The 27,019-nt window shown below is 41.1% G+C and overlaps 1 protein-coding gene across 1 annotated transcript in view; it reads right to left on the bottom strand.

The window, feature by feature from the left end:
• epg5 (ectopic P-granules autophagy protein 5 homolog (C. elegans)) overlaps positions 1 to 27,019 on the bottom strand; it is a 184,971-nt gene that overhangs the window by 37,151 nt on the left and 120,801 nt on the right. Inside the window, exons 28-34 of the mRNA XM_041187115.1 lie at positions 23,417 to 23,559; positions 19,774 to 19,930; positions 15,100 to 15,294; positions 12,722 to 12,935; positions 11,409 to 11,554; positions 4,887 to 5,094; positions 1,892 to 1,967 (exon numbers count right to left, since the gene is read on the bottom strand). Of these exons, the coding sequence (XP_041043049.1) occupies positions 1,892 to 1,967; positions 4,887 to 5,094; positions 11,409 to 11,554; positions 12,722 to 12,935; positions 15,100 to 15,294; positions 19,774 to 19,930; positions 23,417 to 23,559 (1,139 nt within the window). The remainder of the gene's footprint in view (positions 1 to 1,891; positions 1,968 to 4,886; positions 5,095 to 11,408; positions 11,555 to 12,721; positions 12,936 to 15,099; positions 15,295 to 19,773; positions 19,931 to 23,416; positions 23,560 to 27,019) is intronic.

Below are 27,019 nucleotides of genomic sequence, written 5' to 3' on the forward strand. Positions count from 1 at the left end.
AGGTGTCAAGGGTGAGTTTTTCAAGCACACTGGTATAGATGGCATACTCGAAAGGAGGGGGACAGGATCTGAGGAGAGAGAACCATTGGAAATATCAACTAGCACGGGGGCCAATAAGGGAATTTGGATGGCCAGAATTTTATTGGAAATAGGGTCAAGAGAATAGGAGGTGGATTCATGGACAAGGTGAGCTCGGAGAGGGCATGAGGAGAGGTAGGAAAGGAACTAGAGAAGGGTTAGAATTCAGAGCTAAGCCAGTGGGAGCCTTTGGGGGAGGTTTGACCCAGTGGGCTAGGGGAAAGAAGGAAAGCAGCAGAAGTTGCTGAACAAATAGCCTCAAGTGACAAGTGGATGAGTCCCTCGCATCTGTTGGTGGAGGTGAACAGGGAAGAGGCAGAATTTTAAGAAGTGTTGTATTGGTCATTACCTAATAGGGAATGTGAGCTGAGTTCAGGCCATCACGCTCATCTTTCCTTACTGATAGCATGTTATTGCAATAGTAATCCTGCTTGGTACAACAGGAGCCACAGGGTCAGAGTTAATAGGAATTCTACAACTGATCTGAGATGATGGACAAATAACACTAACAGGAAAAGCATTTGGAGTAAACCGTTGAAGTTAGAAGCATATGTAGCTAATCAAAATACTGGCATTTTAGAAACTGCGATTTAAGTGTAATACAAAGAGATGGTTCTAAGTTTTCAGTACGTTAGGATTGATCCATCTGGCAAAACAAGGAAGCTACTGGATATGGGAAGATATATAAATGCCCCACAGTACCTCATAACAAAAACTGCAACACTGAACAGAGTTTGGAAGTTAGGTCCAATCAGAGATAGGTTGTAAAAATTCACTTTTGAGGTGCCTTTTAAAATTAAAGAGAAATTAAACAATACAGATGTGTAGGAAAAGTATTCCAGAAAGCAGGACCACTGTCCCTTCATCCCAGTGACAGGTGTATAGTAATCCGGAATTAAAAGGGCCAAATTGCGAGCAGATACGTGGGTGTGGAAGAAGTTGCAGAGATAGAGTGGAGTCAGTCCTGGAGGGATCTGTAGATATGAACAAGGATTTTGATGTCAACATGTTGTACGATGAGGCATGCATGGGAATTAGGCTTAGTGTAAAATACAATTGCAGGCAGTGGAGTTCTAGAGTTAAAGTTGTGTAAGATGGAGCTCAGCAACCTGGTGAAGAAACCATCAGAGAAATCATGCCAGGAGGTGACAAAGGTGTAGATGACGATTATTGTGGCATCAGGGACCCTAAATGTAGACTAGAGGGTTCCAATTAATTTAAGGTTCAGTATCAAACTTTGAAGATGGGGAGGGTATTCCAAATTGGTAATGATATTTTCCTGTATCAATAAATTTCTCTTTTAGTTTCATCATAATAGATACAGGGGAATGGACCCCTTTTCCCCTTGTGAACCTTCAAGTTAATCTTAATTTGTCAAATCAGATAAGGTCAAGCCTCAAATATTGAAGCATGTCTGATGAATGATTCTGAAAACTAATCTAGAATTTTGTAAAGCACATGATTTGACTGTTTTACATGAAAACATACATCAGGGGGTAGTATTGTACCATGATCAAATTAATAGTAAACTAGAAAATGGAAGTTCAAGATTAACTTCATATAAGTTTGTTAGGAATGATGCCCTAAACTAACAGTGCTTCATTACACATACAAAGACGGCAATATATTACAGTTCATATTACAATAAAAGTTTCCATAACTGCTACAATTAAGTTGCTTCCAGTTTTGTATTTTCCCAGATCACAGTCATTCTTTTGCCACAGTATACTTACCAGTGTTGGAGGTTTCATTATTTCCATTTTCAAACTTGAAAATCATATTATGTTTTACACGTAATTACAAAAGTAGTTACCTTGCTTCTTCTGTATTTAGCACCAGTAGCCATGGTCTGAAAAGTCCCAGCAGTTTTGAATATACCATTTGCAAACCTACAATGAAATGATCCCAAATCATTAATACTAGAACAATGAAACTAGTACCATGTTTTGTCCACCCAATTTACAAATGATGCAATAATATAAATTTTATATTGTGCCTACTAGAACATAAGAGATAGGAGGATTAGGTCGTTCAGCCCCTCAAGCCTGCCCTGCTATTCAATAAAATGATGGCTGATCTGCCCCAGACCTCAACTTCTCTTTCATGCCAATTCCTCATAGCCCTCAACTCCCCGGTATTTCAAAATTCTACCTACCTCCTCTTTAAATACTTTCAGTGATCTAGCCTCCACAAGCAGTCCATGTTCAAATGCAGCAAGACCTGGACAATATCCAGGCTTGGGCTAACAAGTGGCAAGTAACATTAGCACCACACAAGTGTCAGGCAATGACCATCTCCAGCAAGAGAGAATCCAACCATCGCCCCTTGATGTTCAATGATATTACCATCACTGAAACCTCCACTATCAACATCTTAGGGGTTACCATTGACCAGAAACTGAACTGGACTAGTCATGTAAATACTGTGGCTACAAGAGCAGGTCAGAGGCTAGGAATCATGTGACGAGTAATCCACCTCCTGACTCCCCAAAGCTTGTCCACCATCTACAAGGCACAAGTCAGGAGTGTAATGGAATACTCTCCACTTGCCTGGATAAGTGCAGCTTCCACAACACTCAAGAAGCTTGACACCGTCCAGGACAAAGCAGCCCACTTGATTGGCACCACATTCACAAACATTCACTCCCTCCACCACCGATGCATAGTAGCAGCAGTGTGTACCATCTATAAGATGCACTGAAGGAATTCATCAAGGCTCCTTCCATTGAACCTTCCAAACCCATGACCACTACCATCTAGAAGGACAAGGGCAGCAGATAGATGGGAACACCACCACCTGGTAGTTCCCCTCCAAGTCACTCACCATCCTGACTTGGAAATATATTGCCGTTCCTTCACTGTTGCTGGGTCAAAATCCTGGAACTCCCTTCCTAACAGCACTGAGTGTACCTGCACCACATGGACTGCAGTGGTTCAAGAAGGCAGCTCACCACCACCTTCTCAAGGGCAACTAGAGATGAGCAATAAATGCTGGCCCAGCCAGCGAAGCCCACATCCCATGAATGAATAAAAAAAAACACCCTGGGGTAGAGAATTCCAGACATTCACTACCCTCAGAGAAAACCCTTCGCATCTCAGTTTTAAATGAGTGTCCCCTTATTCTGTAACTTTGTCCCCTACTAAGTGACCAAATCGTAAAGTATATTAATGCAACAGTTAATCAAAGTGATAAATTATTATCCCCATTATTTGGAGTGTTCTCAATTTCAGGTGACTTTGTTGTTCTCAGAAAGTAAGCAGATTGCTAATCTATCTCCCCTTTCATTAATTAGATGTTCCCAATTTTGGGAAACCCAAAAAATGAGCAATATACTCTTAGGGAGTTATTAATACTGAATTTCAATATTAAGTGAATAGATTTTATAATCCTACTACACCAAATTATTCCACTGTGTCAGACATGGTTCAGTTGGTAGCATTCTCATCTGAGTCAGAAGGTTGTAGTTTTAAGGCCTCCTCCACCTCCAAAGATTTGAGCATAAAAATATAGGCTGACACTCCAATGTAGTTCTGAGTCTGTGCTATAGGAGGTGCTGTCTTTTGGATTAGACTTTAAACTGAGGGGCTGCCAACTCTCTCAGGTAGACATAAAAGATCCCTTGGCACAATTTTGAAGAGAAGCAGGGGTGTGTGCTGGTCAATATTTATTCCTCAATCAACATCACTGAAAAAAGATTGGTCATCACATTGCTGTGCAAATAATTGGCTGCCACATTTCCCACATTACAACAGTGACCATACTTCAGAAGTGCTTCTTTGGCATTGAAGTCTTTGGGGACATCCAGAGGTCACGGAAAGTGCTGTATAAGTGCAAGTCTCTCTTTTTCTTTCGAAATACTTGTTCAGGAAAATTAACGGTTGAAGCCAGACAACTCAAAACTGTTTTTTTTCTATTGAGGCCTGTTATGTGTCAGATTAATTTTATTCTTAGTCAGATCATCAAGTCTTCACAAAAATACTCCTATCCAGTGAATTTCTTCTAAAGCATAGTCAATTTAATGTATAAACTATGGTAGCAAGATACCAACAACAGTAAAATGTCAATCAGTTCTGGTGCTATTGTTGGAGAAAGAAATATTAGTCAGGACATCATGTGAACTCAATGCTCTTCTTCAAACAGGGAACCATAACAATCACCTAGATCAACTTAGAGATGGGACCTGGATTTAACACCTCATCCAAAAATCGCAGCTGCTATACCCCATGATTTATATGCTCAAGGCTTGAAGTGGGGATTGGGCTCCCAACAATTTTATTTAGACAAGAGTTACCAATTGAATCAATCTGACACTATGTTCACTAGACAATGTACTGTGTAAAAAAGCACTTAAAATGAGAGAATAAAATGTATTTCCACACAGAACATACTATATTTGAATTTGTGCAGTTTAGAAAAGGAGTCAATTGACATTTTAAATGTCATTGTGGTCATTTCAGCAGACATAAAACTGGACCTACTTTCTTGAAAGTAAACAATTTTCTTTCAGAAGTATTTGTTTAAAAGCTCGCTTTCAGTGCAATAGATATTTGTTAGAATTTTTAATTCATATGCAACCTGGGGCCCCGTTTTTCACTCTGATCAATTGGTTAATTTAAAAATGATTATAGCATTAAGGAATTAACCATGAATCGTCAATCCAAAGTAATATGCACATTTCAAAATGTCAGTTATTAGCATTGACACTACCATTTTACTTTAACACAGTATTCAGAAAGTGAAAGTACAATGCAGCTTTTCTTAATGAAGTATCAAATGCCGTTTCATCAATCCTTTCCTTAAGTTAATACCTGTTACATTTTTGCTGCTGGCTGGAGGTTCTTGGGCAAGTTTGGCAATCTCAGAATCAATGAGAGACCTAACAAGAAACATCAATAATTTCTTCACTTCATTCATGTATGGAGTCCACTTTGAGAACAGACCAAAGCTCCTTAAATCTGGTTTTGAAAGACGCAATTTCAGGAAGAAATCAGAAAGCCATTGTATGGTCTCCAGCACCTGTATGGTGAAACAAAGTTCAAAAATACTTTCAGTTCATAGTATGTACTTTTCTCACAGATTACATCTGAAAATATTTCGATGTTAAAAATAATCAACAAAACTTGCACGTAAAATATCAATTTTTGGAAAAGTTTTTGATTCCTCGCTGTTGAGCAAGTTAGGATGGTAGAGTGATTTGAATTTTGAATCTCCTTTTCTCATCCCAAATTCTTCAGCTTAAAACAGGATGATTCAGTACATAGATAACTCAATGCATGTTGCCAATGTTACTTCCTGGCAGTGTACTTAAAACTACATAGAAAGGGGCCCTTTGGAAACTATTGCCCCTACCTCTGCTGGCTAATGTGCTTGATTAACAGACCCACTCCATAGAAGCTAAAATGCAAATACTGCCTAGGGATACAACAACAAATGATGAAGCTACCAGATCAGTTTTAGTTGAGAATTCTTTGATAGAGAAATACTTTGATAGGAGCATGGTGTTTCTATTTGTCCAGTTATCTACAGCAAACATCCAAATTCACAGTTAATTGCACTCATGAGTGGTACCGCCGAAACTCACTTCTGTAATAGCTCTTATGAGATATTTCTCATTCTCCTTCATTGGGCTGATGAGCATCCTTTATACAATGACCCAGGAGATTACAAAGCTATAATTCATGATGAAGGGTGAGTTAGCAGTATAACAAACTACGGATCAATACTTATCTAATTATGCAAATGTCTGAGGAAAAAGCCAATCATGATTGTCAATGTCAAATTTTACAACACTGGTAAGCCATTTCTCAGGAATTGACCATTTTGTTTATTCAAAATTACTCTTATTTGAAGCCTTACTATTGTGTTACCGTCCTTAGTAGTTCCAATGGGCATGTTTGTGTGAACACAGTGTGCCTGCTATATGCAGTGGCTGGTGTAAAAAGCACAGAGTTCTGTCTCTCCACTTCTAACTAAAATGAAGCAATTAAAATGATACTGCTGTTCAAAGAAATGCACAAAGCATTTATATTAAATTCTTTGCTATGCTTTTTTAAACACAGGGTATATCATGGCTGGTCAATTTGCCCCAAAGAATCAGATGCACTAAATCTCACTCATTACAAGAGACAGTCACTTCAAACTTATTTAATTTTCTGTCAATATATTTATGGAAAATATTCCTGATTACAGATAAGCTATAAGAGGTGAAAGCTGTTTACCTTATTTATCTATAGAGAATTGCCTTTTCATAGGCATTTCTAAATGCAGTATTAGCAAAGTATTTGTTAACATTCCTACAAGAATGGAGTAAAACAGAGGAAGTAAATTATTTAGTTTCAGATGTAAATGTACTGAAACTAATGGCAACTGCCTATGTAAACTTGTCACGCTGTAATTACACCCTGTGCACCTACAAATTTATAATAGTTTATAAAACTAAGAACGTACAACCTTTAAAACATGAGTACTGAGTGATGTCTGCTTGCCCCAGGCAATTATCCCCTATTCTCTAACTCTATTTCACCCGAGGATTAAATCACAGTGCAGAAGAGGCCCTTTGGCCCATCAAGTCTGCACCGACATGTGAGAAACACCTGACCTACCTACCTAATTCCATTTACCAGCACTTGGTCCATAGCCTTGAATGTTATGACATACCAAGTGCTCATCCAGGTACTTTTTAAAGGATGTGAGGCAACCCGCCTCCACCACCCTCCCAGGCAACGCATTCCAGAAAGTCACCACCCTCTGGGTAAAAAAGTTTTTCCTCACATCCCCCCTAAACCTCCTGCCCCTCACCTTGAACTTATGCCCCTTGTGACTGACCCTTCAACTAAGGGGAACAGCTGCTCCCTATCCATCCCGTCCATGCCCATCATAATCTTGTACACCTTGATCAGGTCACCCCTCAGTCTTCTCTGCTCCAGCGAAAACAACTCAAGTCTATCCAACCTCTCTTCATAACTTAAATGTTTCATCCCAGGCAACATCCTGGTGAATCTCCTCTGCACCCCCTCCAGTCAATCACATCCTTCCTATAATGTGGTGACCAGAACTGCACACAGTACTCCAGCTGTGGCCTCACCAAGGTTCAATACAACTCCAACATGACCTCCCTACTTTTGTAATCTATGCCTTGATTGATAAAGGCAAGTGTCCCATATCCCTTTTTCACCACCCCACTAACATGCCCCTCTGCCTTCAGAGATCTATGGACACACATGCCAAGGTCCCTTTGTTCCTCAGAACTTCCTAGTACCATGCCGTTCATTGAATACTTCCTTGTCAAATTACTCCATCCAAAGTGTATCATCTCACACTTTTCAGGGTTAAATTCCATCTGCCCATATGACCATCCCGTCTATATCTTCCTGTAGCCCAAGACACTCAACTCACTGTTAACCACCCGGCCAATCTTTGTGTCATCCGCAAACTTACTAATCCTACCCCCCACATTAAAGGAGATTAACTACAAAGTAATTACCTCTCTTCAAAACTTAAAATTGGGAGGGGAATCACAAAACACTATTTCACACAAGGGATACAAAAGTCTGGAATTCACTCCCTAAAAGGCTGTGGATGCCCAGTTAAATGCCATTTTCAAGACTGAGATCGATAGATCTTTGTTAAGTAAAAAAGGGAGGTAAATGGACCTGAGGTGCAGGTCAGACATGATCTAACTGGATGGTTCTTCTCCATATTCATTTACGATCTGAAGAAATCTTTTAGGGAAGGGTTGCTTTTTCAGATTTCCTTAGTCATGTGCCGCTCAATTCTTATCCGAGGGTACTGCCAACATACTTGGGAATTGGCTGTTTGGAGCTAAGGAACTACAGAGTGATTTAACCTTCGCCTTCTCTCCACATGAGGAAGTACCTAACTTCCATCCTGATTGTATGACTGAGATATGGAATTTCCAAGCAAACTGAATGCTTGAATATCCTACGTCTCCATTGTCTAATTGCTGAGCCATTAAACCTCATTTCATTTGGATTTTTAAAAAAAATTCATTTACGTGGGCATCGCTGACTAGGCCAGCATTTATTGCGTATCCCTAACTGCCCTCGAGGTGGTAGTGGTGAGCTTGCCCTTGAGGCGGTGGTGCTGAGCTGCCTTCCTGAACCGCTGCAGTCCATGTGGTGTCGGTACACCCACAGTGCTGTTAGGGAGGGAGTTCCAGGATTTTAACCCAGTGACAGTGAAGGAATAGCAATATATTTCCAAATCAGGATGGTGAGTGACTTGGAGGGGAACTTCCAGGTGGTGGTGTTCCCATGTATCTGCTGCCCTTATCCTTCTAGATGGTAGCGGTTGTGCGTTTGGAAGGCACTGCCTAAGGAACCTTGGTGAGTTCCTACAGTGATCTTGCACATGGTTCACACTGCTGCCACTGTGCATTGGTGGTGGAGGGAGTGGATATTTGTGGAAGGGATACCAATCAAGCAGGTTGCTTTATCCTGGGTGGTGTTGAGCTTCTCGAGTGTTGTGGGAGCAGGCAAGCGGAGAGTATTGCATCACACTCCTGACTTGTACGTTGTAGATGGTGGACAGGCTTTGGGGAGTCAGGAAGTGGATTACTTGTCACACGATTCCTAGCCTCTGACCTGCTCTTGTAGCCACAGTATTTACAAGGCTAGTCTAGTTCAGTGTCTGGTCAATGGTAACGCTCAGGATGGGGATAGTGGGGGATTCAGTGATGGTAATGCCATTGAATATCAAGGGGCAATGGTTGGATTCTCTCTTGTTGGTCATTGCCTGACACTTATGTGGTGAGAATGTTACTTGCCACTTGTCAAGCCAAACCTGGATACTGTCCAGGTCTTGCTGCATTTTGACATGGACTACTTCAGTATCTGAGGAGTTGCGAATGGTGCTGAACATTGTGCAATCATTAGCGAATACCCCCAATTCTGACCTTATGATGGAAGGAAGGTTGTTCATGAAGCAGCTGAAGATGGTTGGGCCAAGGACACTACCCTGAGAAACTCATGGAGTTGAGATGATTGACCTCCAGCAACCACAACCATCTTCCTTTGTGCTAGGCATGGCACCAACCAGCAGAGAGCTTCCCCCCTCCCACCCCCAATTCCCACTGACTCCAGTATTGCTAGGGTTCCTTGATGCCACACTCAATCAAATGCTGCCTTGATGTCTAGGTCAGTCACACTCGCCTTAACTCTGGAATTCAGCTCTTTTGTCCATGTTTGAGCCAAGGCTGTAATTGGGTCAGAAACTGAGTGACCCTGGCAGAACCCAAACTGAGCATCAGTGAGCAGATGATTGCTAAGCAAGTGCCACTTGATAACACTGCCACTGACCCCTTCCATCACTTTTACCGATGATGGAAAGTAGACTAATGGGGCGGTAATTGGCCGGGTTGGATTTGTCCTCCTTATTGTGTACAAGACATATCCGGGCCATTTCTTGAAATGACATGGAGTGAATCGAATTGGATGAAAACTGGCATTTGTCATGCTGGGGACCTCTGCAGGAGACAGAGATGGGTCATCCACTTGGCATTTCTGGCCGAAGATTGTAGCAAATGCTTCAGCCTTATCTTTTGCACTGATGTGCTGGGCTCCCCCATTGCTTAGGATGGAACCTAAGTGGAACCGCCTCCACCAGTGAGTTGTTTAATTATCCACCACCATTCATGGCTGGATGGGGCAGGATTGCAGAGCTTAGATCTGATCCGCTGGTTGTGGAATTGCTTAGCTGTGGCTATCACTTGCTGCTTATGCTGTTTGGCATGCAAGTAGTCCTATGTTGTAGCTTCACCAGGCTGTCAACTCATTTTCAGGTATGCCTGGTGCTGCTCCTGGCATGCCCTCCTGCACTCTTCATTGGACCAGGGTTGATCCCCTGGCTTGGTGGTAATGGTAGAGTGGGGGATATGCCGGGCCATGAGGTTACAGGCTGTGGTCAAGTACAATTCTACTGCTGCTGATGGCCCACAGCACCTCATGGTTGCCAGTCTCGATTTGCTAGATCTGTTTGGAATCTCTCTCATTTAGCATGGTGGTCAAGCCACACAACATGATGGCGGTTATCCTCAATGTGGAAGTGGGACTTCTTTTGCACAAGGACCACAAGGTGGTCACTCCTACCAATACAGATGCATCAGCCGCAGGCAGGTTGATGAGGTTGAGGTCAAATATGTTTTTCCCTCACCATCTGCTGCAGACCCAGTCTAGCAGCTATTTCCTTCAGGACTCGGCCAGCTTGGTCTGAGGTGGTGCTACCGAGCCATTCTTGGTGATGGACATTGAAGACCCCCACCCAGAGTACATTTTGCGTCCTTGCCACCTTCACTGCTTCCTCCAAGTAGTGTGCAACATGGAGGAGGTAATCAACAGGAGGCTTCCTTGCCCATTTTGACCTGATGCCATGAGAATTCATCGAGGCTGGAGTTGATGTTGAGGACTCCCAGGGCAACTCCCTCCCGACTGTATACCACTGTGCCACCACCTGGTGGTGGAAGTACCCAGGTTGGAGATGGAGGTGTTTAGGATATGATCTGTAGGGTGTGATTCTGTGAGTACGACTATGTCAGGCTGTTGCTTGACTAGTCAGTGAGACAGCTCTTTGAATTTTGGCAACAGGGTTGACAAAGCTGGGTTTGACGTTGTCGTTTCCAGTGCCTAGGTAGATGTTGGCTGGTCCGAGCAATTTCATTCCTTTTTATTGACTTTGTAGTGGCTTGATACAACTGAGGACATTTAAGAGTCACATGTAGGCATGTAATTCCAGATATTTGTTGAATTCAAATTCCATCTGCCATGGTGGGATTCGAACCCAGCCCCCCAGAGCATTACCCTGGATTATCAGTCCAGTGACAATACGACTACCTCACCACCTCCCCCTATTATTACTGAAGATTTAGAAACTTTGCTTACCAAATCCACCATTTTGTTTTGTGAAGTGAAGAAAAAGAAAGGTATGTTAAACACTGGCCTAATTTGGTTCTAGTATTCTCAACTCCAACGCAATAATCTTATTGAATAGGATCAATATTACAGCAACAGGGTTGAATTAAGCATGGGCTGGTGCATGAGAATAAGAAAGGACCAAGAAACAAACGTGATGATGAATGTCATGAGACAGGGTAAAAGAGAGAATTTAAGGAGTTAATGATGTAGAATGTATGTGGAGGGAAGAAAGACAAGATTAAAATGAAAACGAATTTAAGAAAGAAAAATAGTGAGAGAAAAATATAAGAATACTTGTAATGAAAAACAAACCAAGAAACTCCAGAAACAATTTCAGAAGTCTGAACATTCTGAAGGTAAGTTATTCACCCAATTTTCTCAGGTTGGAAGACTTTGCATTACCTGTTCAAATGATAGGCTAATCTTTTGGGAATTTTGGGCTTCTGCACATCTCGCAATTCTAGGCTCATGTTCATCCTCAGAGGTACAATTTAAGGTTTTCAAAGCAATCTTCCAGCAGTCAGGGTTCACCCTTTGTTCTGAAGAGCCTTAACCAGAAAGAAAGAAAAAGGAGTGGACAACATTTCTTTCTGCAAATGCTCTTCCAATTCAGCACTATCTTGTGTTAATTATCTTTCTTACAGCCATTAAACAAATTGCCGTAGATGGCCGCGTACAAGTCAAACTCTGAAGCCTCAAAAAATCCCTCCAAAAACGGGGGTCGATTTACATGCCTCGTATAAAAGCGATCTGCCAGCTTGGGTGCGGATGCTCGCCATTTTTGTCGCTTGCCAAGTGAGGTTGCTCTGCGTGGGCATGCTTTAAACTCCCGCGCATCTTAGCAACACAGCCCATATTGCGTGCTTTATCCCTCACACCCTGTTGTAAGGTACTGGTAAGTAAAATATTTGTGGGGTGAAAAATTGAGGCTGACTACTAATGCAAATATAGTGCATCTTGATTGAAAAGGTGGGGTCGACATGTACACTGAGTATTTGCAAAAACATGATTTTTGGGGGACGATAAAGTAGTTGCTTAGCTTCCATGCTGGGTCAACTCATACAGTGCGATCTACAGTATAACAGCATTGATGCAAAAAATACTTAGTGCATCTGCCAACGCGAGACTAAATTGAAATTGCTGCCTCAACTTCCATTTGCCATCAGATTTCATGAATAGCTAAAGTTCATCTGCTAATAGGCTGAGGATGGGAAGAAATTAGACCAAAAAAATTTCACTGTGTTGGGGGAAGGTAATTTTTTCCAGGAGCCTTTAATAGAGGGCAGGATGGAGCCTGGATTTATTTCTTGCAGGTAGGCTTGTGGAAGAGGAGAGAAAGAGATTACAGGAATACCATTTTTGAAACTACACAACTTCAGAAGGAATAATGGTCATTTAAGGTTGACATAGGACTGAGGCATAGGAATATTATAACTATTAAAACATGAAAACACTTCCAAGCTAAATTAATATTAGCTTTCTAATATTCCATACTTTTCTATAACATACATTTGGGTAACAGCTTGACATACAGAAGCAAAATATTAATTGCTTCCTGGCAGAGCTTATCCATGAGGCAAAATCCCAAAGAGATTCAAACAGTTCAGACAAATCTGATCTGGGTTTGACAAGTCAACTGGATAAGCAATTCAGGTTTACCACTTAAAAATGTCACCTTCCATATTTGTGAAAATTTCTTCTAATAGAGAACTTACTCTGCATCAGAAGTCTGAGGAAGTCACTATAGTGATCAGGGAATTGATACTGTAGAACATACATCCAATGTTTGCAAAAAATGTTAAAAGCCATTTGAACTTCTTCTTCTGGTTGGAAGCCACACAAAGTAAGGGCTAAATGAATCATCTCCAACAGCCGAGTCCGTTCAGACATAACTGGCTTGGTAGAATTCAACCAGAGCTTAAGGTCAAACTGTAATATAAAAACATGTCAACTTTTATCTTGGGAACAAGATAGGATCCTAATTCTTGATCGATACATACATCCACACATAGTTGCATATGAGCACTGTCACCTTTTCTGGGGAAGCCACATGTTATACATGAAAATAGTATAGTAACCACATAGATTGCAATGTACATCAAGGAAGAACAATCAATTGCAAACTCCCTTACATGTCATGTACATAGTGACTTGGATATAAACTGCAGTACTTTCATTGCTGGGTCAAAATCCAAGGATTCCCTCTCTGACACCATTGCGGGAGCAACATTAGTAGATTTGATAAGGATGTTCAAAATCAAGAGAAGTCTGGACAGAGTAGCTATATAGGGAGAAACTATTCCCATTGGTGGAAGGGTCGAGAACCAGGGAACATCAACTTAAGGTGTTTGGCAAAAGAACCAGAAGCGACAAGAGGAAAAACTTTTTTTTTTGGAGTGAATGGTTAGGATCTGAAATGCCCAGTCTGACTGTGTAGTGGAGACAGATTCAATTGTGACTTTCAAAAGGGAATTGGCTAATTACCTAAAGAGAAAAAAACTGCAGGGTTATGGAGAAAAGGCTGTGGAGTGGGGCTAATTGAGTAGCACTTAGAAAGATAGCATGAATAGAACAGGCCAAATGGCCTCCTTCTGTGCCGTAACCATTCTAGGATTCTGGAATCATTCTAGATCACCTCAAGGCCTGGAAATGCTCAAAGACAAGGACTTGAGGAAAGCTTGGATTTGGTGAGGAAGACAAAAGAGAATAGTTACTTTCCTTCTATCTATGCAATAATCTGTTAGTTGTGAACACGCTTCTCTATTAAAGAAGGTGAAAAAAACATTGGATTTGGCAGTCCAAAAGTTGGATAGTTGGCAAAGTAAGAAATATGATCATTTTCAGCTGTGTAACTAGAGAATGTTAATCAAGTGTTCTGTCATACACATCCTTTTCAGCCAATGTTGGTTCAGCTCATAAGATAGCTTTGGCAACCATAAGGTTAAGAATGAGAATTGTGTGTAAAGCATTTAAGAAAAATCTGAGATCTCGACAAATTGAAAGTGCTGCTTTGTAGAGAGGAACTTTGCACTAAGGACAAAAGACAACAGGCTAACTAGAGAAATAAAGCTAAAAGGCAAGAAAGACAGGAACAAATGACCAATACAAAGATTACATCAAAAGAAACAAAGCTCTGTCTGTACTGGGAGATAAGTGAATTAAGTAAATCATATCAACTCAAAATGGCTACAACTAAAGACCAAAAATGTCAGGCAAGGAGCAAGTGGTGGAAGGAATATTTTGAATAAATATACACAATATATGGGGCAAGGTGGATGAACCAGTTCTGGAGAGACCACACTGTATGCAGGCAAGTTGATGGCAGATTCCTTGGAAAATAAAGTATAGATTCTTATTAATAGTTTGAAACAGAATAAGGCTGAGAGAAATAATTGCAGAAATAATTCTGAAACTGATGTAAAGGCTGTTTAACAAAATCAAAGAGCAAGTATCTGATGACTGGGAAAAGGCAATAATAATACCAATTTTCAAAATAGGAGACGAGCAAAAATAATAACTACAAATTCAATATTATTCAGGTTAGAAGACTTCGCTTGAACAATGACCCTGCCACTGAGTTCAATATCTACCCCCTCCATCACTGTTGTACTATGACTGCAGTATGTACTCTTGATCTACAACATGCATGGCAGCAATGCATCAAGGTTTTTGCGATAGTGTCTTTCTCTCCTGTGACTCTTAGTACTGATGAGGACACGAACAGCAATATCCTGAGAACACAATCACTTTCAATGCGCTAAGTAAATATCCCAGAATTCTGTACCAAACAGGGAGCGCAATCACCATAGGACCGCAGCATTTCAAGAAGGCCCACAACATTCAAAAAACAGTTAGGAATAGGCAATAAATGCAATCCTGCCAGTGTCACCTACATCCCAAAAACAAAACATATGAAATTTAGCTATGGCAGCTAAAAGAAGGCAGACAAAGTTGCACCATACCACTGACTTTGAATTCCTCAGCTTTGAAACAAGTTTTGATTCAGTGAAAGGGCAAATACAAAATAATTAACGGGGCAACTGGAATGAAACTAGTCATATTTCTACAGTTTTTAAAAAATGAACAATTTTACCTTTGTTAATAACATGAAGATGACATCCCCACTATCCGTGTGGAGGACCTTGACAACTTCCTCATAAAGACTCACAAATTCATCTGGAGATATATTTGGAGTGAAATATGGTGACAAAAGGTTGCATAGTCTTCTATTTTGAAGAACTTTTTTCAACACAGTTTTGCTTTCAGTTTTAGCACAACTAAGGAAAACCTAAATAAATCACAGAAAATATTTAAATATTTAAAAAGTTGAATTTTTTATTGCACCAAGTGAAGATTTAATAATCAAATTATGGAGTAAATATAATTTAATATATGCATTAAAAAGCTGCGCAACGGTTCAGTTGAACAAATTAGAAATTCTAACAATGTGTTATGTTCAGTGTTAGATTTCAAGTAACCTTGAATTCACTAATTCAAAACATTGATGATGCCATTAGTATCTGTTAAACTTCAAAGGGGAGATATTACTGTTAGTGATGCTACTGTCCAAACACTTAATGATTGCACCAGATTTCCCCCTCAATTTGCAAATAGGCACTAACTTGTGCAATATAAATGGGCTAATACCTTTGTTAAAATAGTGAGAAAGTAATTTGATACAAATTATCAAGGGCAATTAGTGATGAGCAACAAATGCTGGCCTTGCCAATGATGTTCACATCTCATGGAAGAAAAAAAATGTATTAAGTCTTAACATGATAACATTGCCATTAGATGTTTTACACACAAACTACTGTAAGAATACTTGCATAACATAACTTGACATACTTGTTTTTTATGCACATTTATGAAAAACGGCTGGCACTATGAGTGATGCCGTTACAAAGAGAAACTTTCACAGGAATTTCCATTATGATAGATTGCACCTCCTTTTTATGTTCAACACTTTAATGTTCCATCTGATGGAAAATCCATCAATTGCGTTTGCAAACGTAACAAAAAGAAAAAAAATATTTTACCTTTCTGGTCTACACTAAATAGCAAATCAAATCGACATGACAGAAACCTTAAAATTTACATTTGTCAATTATTTAATGGATAGATACACCTCATGCTGTGCTGCTATGCCAAACAGCACCCTTGATTTGGTTAAAAGCAAAATACTGTGGATGTTGGAAATCTGAAACAAAAAAAAAAATAGCTGGAAAAACTCAGCAGGTCTGACAGCATCTGTGGAGAGGAACACAGTTAACGTTTCGAGTCCGTAAGACTCGAGTCATACAGACTCGAAACGTTAACTGTGTTCCTCTCCACAAATGCTGTCAGACCTGCTGAGTTTTTCCAGCTATTTTTGTCTTTGCCCTTGATTTGGTTCCTGTTTTGAATTATGAATCCTGTTCATTCTCATGCCAAATTCCCTTCTCCACTATTTTAATAAAGCATCAACATGTTTATTTTAATTGGGTTTAATCGTTTGTTTGCCCATTGTCACCACAGCCCTAGTAGGGCTGTTGGCATCATCTTGCTTCTTCTCTGGCTTTCAAGCTTCCTGCAGTCCAAGTCTTAATGTTATCCAACCATTTGATTTTTCTTCTTCCTCTTCTGTTTTTACTCTCAATTTCTCCTTCAATTGTTGTTGGGACAAAGCTGGTTGGGTCTTGTTTTCAATGTCCGTACTTGGCTATCTTTGTTTGAATGAGATCACCTTTCATTCTTCTAAACTCCAGAGAATTTAAGTCCAATTTACTCAGGCTCTCATCATAGGACAATCCCCTCATCCCAGGGACCAATTTAGTGAACCTTCACTGTACCGCCTCCAATGCAAGTATATCCTTTCTTAAATGTGGAGGCCAAAACTGCGCACATTACTCCAGATACGGTCTCACCAAAACCCTATACAACAGTAGCAAGACTTCTTTATTCTTATACTCCAATATCCTTGCAATAAAAGTCATTTGCCTTCCTAATTGCTTGCTGCAGCTGCATACTAACTTTCTGTATTCCTTGTACAAGCACGCCCAAGTCCCTTTGAACATCAACACTTACAAGCTTTTACTTAACTTTTAAAAAATATTCTTTTTTATTCTTATGACCAAAATAACTTCACATTTCCCTATATTATACTCTATCTGCCATCTTGTTGCCCACTCACTTAACCTGTCTATATCTCTTTGCAGCCTGTGTCCTCCCATAAGTGGAAAGCTTACCTTTCCACCTAGCTTAGTATCATCAGCAAACTTAGATACATTGCCCTCCGCTCTTCATCTAAGTCATTAATAGATTGTAAATAGCTGAGGGCTCAGCGCTGATCCTTGCGGCACTTCCCTCCACTGCCTGCCACTTGAAAATGCTCCATTTATGCCCACTCTGTTTTCTATTCATTAACCAATCCCTTATTCATGCTAATATATTACCCCCTGACTACATGATCCCTTATCTTGCCTATTAACCTTTTGCATAGCAACCTATTGAACGCCTTTTGGAAATCCAGGTTTATGACATCTACTGGTTCTCCTTTATCTACCCTACTAGTAACATCCTCAAAAAACTCAAATGAACTTGTCAAACAGGACTTCCCTTTAGTAAAACCATGTTGACTTGTTCTAATCATACTATGCTTTCTAAATCCATTGTCAAGACTTCCTTAATAATAGATTCCAACATTTTCCCAATAACTGATGTTAGGCTAACTGGCCTGTAAGTTCCCACAACCCTTTTTCTGGTACATTGATGACTGCAGTCTGAACGTGGAAAAATTCAGCAATTTTGCTTCCAATTTCCACCCCTCTCTCACCTTCACATGGTCGATCTCCGACATTTCCCTGCCTTTCCTTGATTACGCTGTCTCTATTTCTGGGGATAGACTGTCTACCAATATTCATTACAAACCCACCTACTCCCATAGCTACCTCGACTACACCTCCTTACACCCTGCTTCCTGTCCAGACTCCATTCCATTCCCCCAGTTTCCCTGTCTCCATTTTATCTGTTCAGATGATAATAACATCCACAACGGTGCTTTGATATGTCCTCCTTGCTCCTCAAGAGGATTTTACCTCCGCTTCCCTTACTGTAGTTAACAGGGCTTGCAGCCTTCTCCCATCCATTTCCTCTTCTCTCATCCCTTCCCTTTCCTCCCCGAACCACAATAGGGTACCCCTTTTCCTCACTTTCCATCCCACCAGCCTCCATATTCAAAGGGTTATCCTCTTCCATTGCAGCCAACACCAGGATGATGTCACCACCAAATACATCTCCTCCTCCCCTTCTCTGTCAGCATTCCAAAGGGACCATTCCCTCTACGACACCTTGATCTGCTCCTCTAACACCCTCAACACCTCATTCAATTCCTGAGGCACCTTCCCATGCAATCATAGGAGGTGTAACACCTGCTCCTTTACCTCCTCCCTGTCCAAAGCCCCAAACACTCCTTCCAGGTGAAGCTGCGTTTTCCTTGCACTTTTTTTTAATTTATCCTCATGTATTCGTGCTCACAATGCAGTCTCTTCTACACTGAGGAGATCAAACACAGACTGGGTGACTGCTTTGTGAAACACCTTCGCTCTGTCAGCAAGCATGAATCCGACTTTCCTGTTGCTTTCCATCTCAATTCACCATCTTGTGCTCACGCTCATATTTCTGTCCTCGGCTTGCTACAATGTTCCAGAAGCCCAACACAAGCTGGAGGAAAAGCACTTCATCTTTCGGTTAGGCACTTTACAGCATTCTGGACTCAACACTGAGTTCAATAACTTCAGACCATGAACTCTGTCTCAATTTTCAATTCTTCCACCCCGTCCCCCCAAGTGCCAAACTGTTTCTTGTTCTCATGTTTTGCTTTCAGTCAGCGCTGACCTTTATTCTACTACTGACATCTACTCTGGACCAATGCTTTGCATCTTGAATGCTATTACCACTCCTTTTGCCTTGTGTTCCATGACATCTTGACATTTAATCTCCTCTCCCCTCTAACCTATCCCCGATCTTCTCTTTTGCTCCACTTGCTCCCCGCCTTTCAGCCGCATTAAACCCATTACCTTCCTACTTCTCTGCAGTTCCAAAGAGTTATACTGGACTCGAAAGTTAACTCTGTTTTTCTCTCTCCACAAATGCTGCCAGACCTGCTGAGTATTTCCAGCACTTTGTTTTTATTTCATAAGCTGTTATCTGCCTCTCATCCTCGTTCTTCAGAGTCCAACTCTCGTATCCATAGAGTGCAACACTCCACACGAGTGACTGCATTAGATGTTTTTTCAGCTTCACAGTGAAGCTTTTGGGGTGCTTCCAGGGTTTAATGCATCTGTTAAAATGGAGGAATTTGGACCAAAAGGAAGAGCACTTCAACTTGGCTTCAGGGCCTTTAGGAGGGAAATAAAATTAGCCAAGGCTTGTGTTCCTGATTAATATCTTGCAGCCTCTGTTGGTGCAAGGACAAAATGGGATTTACTGTTTTGTACTGCTAAATTATTTGAGAGAAGAATTTCATACATGCTTCACCAAGAAGGCAGCAAGATTGGACTTGTCTTTAATGCCACGGTCTCAACTGAATTTAATAGTTTAGGTGCACACACAGTTGGCCTTCTGGAACTCCAGCTCAGTTATGAGTGAGTGATCACAGGATAAAATGGGGGATAGAATGAAATCCCAAACACATTGTATTTTTTAGATATACCAAAATGGTGGATTTATACTTTATGTATTTATTTGTTTTAGATATCTATAACATACAAGAAAACAGCAGTTATACCTGTCCAAGAATTTCAATACACGATGTAAAGAACTGCCTTGTTGGTGGATGCCGCTGTGTTTCATCACAGACAAAAGAAACAATCTCATAGAACAAGGCAATGCCCACTTTTTGATAAGATTCTGTATGATGCAGCTTGAAGGCATTTACCAAGGCCCTGGAAATAATCATAACTTGAATGAGGAAAGTAAGCAAGCAAGAATGAGACTGGTAACAAAAGCTCAAAAACAATGCTGATGAATATACATATGTTACACACGCATACACTCTATGTATAGATGGCCACATATGTGTAAAATTATATATATGTATGTAATAAAAGTTGTCTCTATTAATTGATAAACCATTAACAAGGGTGCAAGTACGTAGGAATATCACTAAACGAATGAAATGGGAGGTGAAAATATTATAGTTAATTTGAATAAATGCAAAATGTTGCAGATGCTGGAAATCTGAAATAAAAATAAAAATGCTAGAAACACTCAAGTGTGTCATTCCTGTGACCTTTCATCAGAACTGGGAAAAAATGTAATAGGTTTGAGAAAGTGAAATGAGGTGAGTGGGGAGAGAAGATCTGTGATAGGATGGAGGGCAGGATACATTATATGACAAGAGATTTCATAGAGCAAGGCCAAAAGGAGTAGTAATGGGACAAGTAAAGAAACAAAAGGAATGTCTAGGGGTGTGAATAGCAGCATAGCTGATGTCTGAATGCGAAGTAAAGGAAAGAGAAAATGGCAAAACAGGCTGTAAGGTACCCAGTCAAATGATGAGGTGCTGTTCCATGTGCTTGTATTGGAACACTATAGCAGGCCAAGGACAGGAAGGTCAGATTGGGAGCAAGGTGGAGGATTAAAAATGACAGGCAACTGGTAGTTCAGGGTTATGCTTGTAGACTAAATGGAGGTGTTCCACAAAGTGGTCACCCAGTCTGCATTTGGTCTCCCCAGAAACTGAACTGGACTAGCCATTGCCATTGTGGCTACAAAAGCAGGTTAGAGGCTAAGAATCCTGCAGCGAGTAACTCACCTCCTGACTCCTCAAGTCTGTCCACCATCTACAAGGCACAAGTTAGAAGTATGATGGAATAATTTCCACTTGCCTGGATGAATGCAGCTCCAATAACACTCAAGCAGCTTGACACCATCCAGGACAAAGCAGCCCTCTTGATTGGCACCCCATTCATAAACATTCACTTCCTCCTGACGCACAGTGGTAGCAGTGCATACCAACTACAAGATGCACAGCAGGAACTCACCAAGCCTCCTTAGACACCACCTTCCAAACCCATGATCACTATCATCTAGAAGGGCAGGGGCAGCAGAAGATGGGAACATCACCACCTGGAAGTTCCCCTCCAAGCCACTCACCATCCTGACTTGGAAATATATCACCGTTCCTTCAATGTTGCTGGGTCAAAATCCTGGAACTCCCTCACCAACAACACTGTGGGTGTACCTAACCACATGGACTGCAGCGGTTCAAGAAGGCAGCTCACCACCACCTTCTCAAGGGCAACTAGGGATGGGCAATAAATGCTGGCCTAGCCAGTGATGCCCACATCCCATGGATGAATAAAAAAAATGTACAGGGGACCACATGGTGAGCAGTGAATACAGTATATTAAATTGAAAGTACAAGTGAATTGCTGTTTCACCTAGGATTGTCTGAGGTCTTGGACTGTGAGAGGCAGCAGGTAAAACTGCAGGTGTTGTACCTCCTGTGCTTACATGGAATGGTGTCATAGGAAAGGGAGGGGGTTTGGGGAGTGGAGTGGAGCAGGGAGTCATAGAGGGAATAGCCCCTCTGGAATGTCAAAAGGGGTGGGCAGTAAATGTTATGTTTGGTGGTGACATAATGCTGGAGATGGCAGAAATGGCAGAGGATGAGCGGTTGAATGTGGAGCTTGGTAGGGTGGAAGCTAAGGCCAAGGAGAACCCTATCATGGTGTTGGGTAGCGGAACAGTTGATTAATTAGAACAACTTGTATTTATAAAGTACCTCTAACATAGACACATGTTCTAGAATGCTTCACAGAGTATTTTCAGACAAAATTTGACACCAAACCATGTAAAGAGATATTAAGACAGATGACCAAAAGCTTGGTCAGAGCTAGGTTTTTAAGAAGCTTTAGAAAGGAGGAAAGAGAGTTAAGAGGGGTAGATGGTTTGAAGTGGAAATTTCAGAATTTAGGCTAGGATGGCTTTAGTCATGCTGATGTTAAATTGGAAGAAGATCTTGCTCATTCAAGCACATTAAATATTAGGTGGCGGTGTTCAAAATTTAAGAGTCATAAATATAAGCTTGTTACTAATAAATCTAATAAAGAATTCAGGTAAAGACTAGAGAGTGGTTAAAATGGAGAATATGCTGCCACATGAAGTATTTGAGGTGAATAGCATAGACACATTTAAAGAAAAGCTAAATAAGTACATGAGAAAGAAAGGAATAGAAGGATATGCTGATAGGGTTAGATGACTTAAGGTGGGAAGAGATATATGTGAAGTAAACACTGGCATTGATCATATAGACTAAATGATCTGTTTTTATCCTGTGAATTTGACTTGTTGGTCATGAAGTAGATGGTGTTGGTGTCATCATATATGTGGAAACTGACTTATGCTGCCAGGGATGGGACAGCATTTAATGAAGAAAAGGAGGAACTCAAGAGTGAATTTAGTGTTGAAGCAGATGAAGAGAGGTTGTAAAATGTGGGTTATAATCATAAAGAGAATTTTGGTACTAGTTCTGCTCTAAAGGCTAATCTTAGTGCAGTAGGATGATTTGCTTGTGGAGGGGGAAATGCAGTATTGTTTGGGCCAGTTCACCTAGATTTAGTGATGATCCAGATACCAGTGAAGGATTGCTTTTTTACTGACAGTGCAACTGCAAGTGTGATTGGTTTTGGCAAAAAACTTCCCATGTCGGAATGACTTAACACCCATCAAGTTCACTTGGATGAGGTACCAGAAGTTGACCTATACCCAAAGCAAAGTCTTCAGAAGAGGTGGGGGGGATGGATTTGGAGGGAGGTTATTGTCCAAAACATTCAACATTGAGGCAGAGGAAAGAGAGCTTTTCCTACATCTTCAGGGCATGCTGCACTTGATGTTGACAAGAATGGATCAGAAAGTAAACTTCAAGCAGCACTGCAGAAAAATCAAAAAGTAGGAATCAAAAATATTGATGGGACAGTAGATAGAATGATGCCATGTAGTGTGGAATGCCTAACAAGGTAGCGTAGTTACAAAGCGGTTGAAACATCAAACTGCAACAACGCAACTATAAAAAGTTTAAAATAAATACACTTCTGTAGGTACATTGTAAACGTCATCACTATGACTGGCATTTTACTAGTAACTCAATGGTGTGGGGGACTCTGACAACAAAATGACATCCCACCAATTAGTGATGCTGCATATTAGAGTTTTACTCCTTTGCCCTTATTAAAAAATAAACTGACATTTGTCCATGTGAACAAAAGTGTAAGAAAGGCTTAAGACAGGAATGGTGCTTGCAGAAAGTACTTACACATTCCATCAGGTGGCTAAATGAGACAATATTTAACTTTCTCTTTGGTATCAGAATTACATTTTCTAGAAAATAACATACCAATATTTCTTTTTTGGGTTCACTAACTTACGTGATAAAGTTTTCCACATGCACAGCAGCTTCAGCAATATTTTGAGGGGGAGGTTTGGCAACATCGGTTTGCAACTGCTTAATGTCTTTAATCAAAGCATCAAGCTGTTGTTTGATGGCATTATTCTTGTATAATTCCTTACACTGAAATTTGAACAGAAATTAATTGATTCATTTTACCAAGATGATTTAGATAAATATATACATCTGAAATATGCATTACCAAATATGCATATACTTTTAATTTTAATTTCATACAGCAAATATGCTTGTGTTGATGTTAATATCTCAATATTTTTAATTACACAAAATTTACAGGGCAAAAACAGGTCATTTAGTCTATATGATCAATGCCAGTGCTTATGCTTCACACATACCTCCTCCCACCTTAAGTCATCTAACCCTATCAGCATATCCTTCTATTCCTTTCTTTCTTTTGTACTTATCTAGCTTTCCCTTAAAGGTGTTCATGCTATTCACTTCAAATACTTCATGCATATTCCACATTTTAACCACTCTCCAACCTTTACTTGAACTTTTTAATAGATTTATTGGTGACAAGCTTATATTTATGACCCCTGGTTTTGGGCACTGTCACCTAATGATATTTAACGTGTTTTTTAGCAGCGATAATATATTTCACGTATTGTTTAATCAATTAGTATGATGTCTTGAAGTGGGTTTGAAGGTTTATTTAAACGAATCTATGAATTTATTTTGAACTTTACATTTGAATTCTTGACAGTGGCTAGGCTTTGCATGTATGTACTTCTCCACAAAGTTAACACAAAATTGGCACTAGGGCAACCATATTCAGGCTACTGATCAACAAAAAAGCTTTATATAGTTTCTACATATAAATTTTGTTTGTATACTATAACAAGCAAGTCAGTGACAACATTCATAATAAAGCAGTGGCAGGCCAATTGGCTAATTCTTATTCTTTTTGAATACTATTGAAATTAAGGTGACAGTAGTGTTTAACTTCTAACTGGGGCAATGACATTACGTCAGTAATTAAATTTCTAAGATACTTAATGAGTGATGTCTTTCCGTTTTCAAATCTCTCCCTGGCCTCTACTCTCTCTATCTGATGTCTCCTTCAGCCCCACAATCCTTTGTATAACTGCATTCCTCCAATTCTTGACGATATCCGATTTTAATTGCTCCACCACTGGTGGCCACACCCTCAAATGCCAAGGGCATAAGCATTGGAATTCCCATCCCAAATCTCTCCACCTCCACCGTTTTGCCTCCTGTAAGATGCTCCTTAAAATCTACTTCTTTGACCAAACTTTTAGTAATTTGCTCTAACATCCCCTCAAGTGGCTCAATGTCAAATTTTGTTTATAGCGCTCCTGTGAAGTGTCTTGGGATGTTTTATTATATTAAAGGCGGTATATAACTAGGCGATGACATAGTGGTATTGTCTCTGGACTAGTAATCCAGGGACCCAGGGTAATGCTCTGGGGACCTGGGTTTGAATCCCGCCGTAGCAGATGGTGGAACTTGAACTCAATAAAACTCTGGAATCAAAATTCTAATGATAACCATAGAACCACTGTTGATTGTTGTAAAAACCCATCTGGTTCACTAATGTCCTTTAGAGAAAGGATATCTGTCGTCCTTACCTGGTCTGGCCTACGTTTGACTCCAGACCCACAGCAACGTGGTTGACTCTTACATGTCACTCAGTTGTGACAAACCGTTACAAGGTCACAAAAAAGGAATGAAACCGGATGAACCACCCGGCATCGACAACAGCAATCTCAGCCCTGTCAACCCTGCAAAGTCCTCCTTACTAACATCTGGGGACTAGCGTCAAAATTGGGAGAGCTGTCTCACAGACTAGTTAAGCAAGAGCCTGACATAGTCATCCTCACACAATCATACTTGACAGATAACGTTCCTGACGCCACCATCCCTGGGTATGTCCTGTCCCACTGGCAGGACTGGCCCAGCAAAGGTGGTATTCAGTCAGGAGGGAGTTGAAGGAGGGAGTCCTCAACATCGACTCAGGACTCCATGAAGTCTCATAGCATCAAGTCAAACATGGGCAAGGAAACCTCCTGCTGATTACCACATATTGCCCTCCCTCAACTGATGAATCAGTGCTCCTCCATGTCGAACATCACTTGGAGGAAGCACTGAGGATGGCAAGGGCACAGAAAGTACTCTGGGTGGGGGATTTCAATGTTCATCACCAAGACTGGCTCGGTAGCGCCACTACTGACCGAGCTGGCCGAGTCTAGCACATAGCTGCTAGACTGGGTCTGCGGCAGGTGGTGAGGGGACCAACAAGAGGGGAAAAACATACTTGACCTCATCCTCACCATCCTGCCTGCCGCAGATGCATCTGTCCGTGACGGTATCGGTAGGAGTGACCATCGCACAGTCACACATTGTGAAGACGAAGTCCTGTCTTCACATTGAGGATATCTTCCATTGTGTTGTGTGGCACTACCACCATGCTAAATGGAGTAAATTTTGAACAGACCTAGCAGCTCAAGACTGGGCACCCGTGAGGTGCTGTGGGCCATCAGCAGCAGCAGAATTATACAGCACAATCTGTAACTTCATGGCCTGGCATATCCTCCACTCTACCATTACCATCAAGCCAGTGGATCAACCCTGGTTCAATGAAGAGTGCAGGAGGGCATGCCAGGAGCAGTATCAGGCATGTCTAAAAATGAGGTGTCAAACCGGTGATGCTATAACACAGGACTACTTGCGTGCCAAACAGTGATAGACAGAGCTAAGGAATCCCACAACCAACGGATTAGATCTAAGCTCTGCAGTCCTGCCACATCCAGTCATGAATAGTGGTGGACAATAAGACAACTCACTGGAGGAGGAGGCTCCACAAACATCTCCATTCTCAATGATGGAGGAGCCCAGCACATCAGTGCAAAAGATAAGGCTGAAGCATTTGCTACAACCTTCAGCCAGAGGTGCCAAGCGGATGATCCATCTCGGCCACCTCCGGAGGTCCCCAGTATCATAGATGCCAGTCTTCAGCTAATTTGATTCACTCCACGCGATATCAAGAAACGGCTGAAGGCATTGGACACTGAAAAGGCTATGGGCTCTGACAATATTCCGGCAATAGTACTTGTGCTCCAAAACTTGCCAATCCCCTAGGCAAATTGTTCCAGAACAGCTACAATGCTGGCATTTAGCCGGCCATGTGGAAAATTGCCCAGTTTTGTCCTGTACACAAAAAGCAGGACAATCCAACCTGGCCAATTACCACCCCATCAGTCTGCTCTCCATCATCAGTAAAGTAATGAAAGGGGTCATCAGCAGTGCTATCAACAGCACTTGCTTAGCAATAACCTGCTCACTGACGCTCAGTTTGGGTTCTGCCAGGGTCACTCAGCTCCTGACTTCATTACAGCCTTGGTTCAAACAGGGACAAAAGAGCTGAACTCCCAAGATGAGGTGAGAGTGACTGCCCTTGACATGAAGGCTGCATTTGACTGAGTGTGGCATCAAGGAGCCCTAGCAAAACTGGAGTCAATGAGAATCAGGGGGAAAACTCTCCACTGGTTGGAGTCATACCTAGCACAAAGGAAGGTGGTTGTGGTTGTCGGAGGTCAGTCAT

Source organism: Carcharodon carcharias, chromosome 1 (assembly GCF_017639515.1).
Source record: "Carcharodon carcharias isolate sCarCar2 chromosome 1, sCarCar2.pri, whole genome shotgun sequence".
NCBI lineage: Eukaryota > Metazoa > Chordata > Chondrichthyes > Lamniformes > Lamnidae > Carcharodon > Carcharodon carcharias.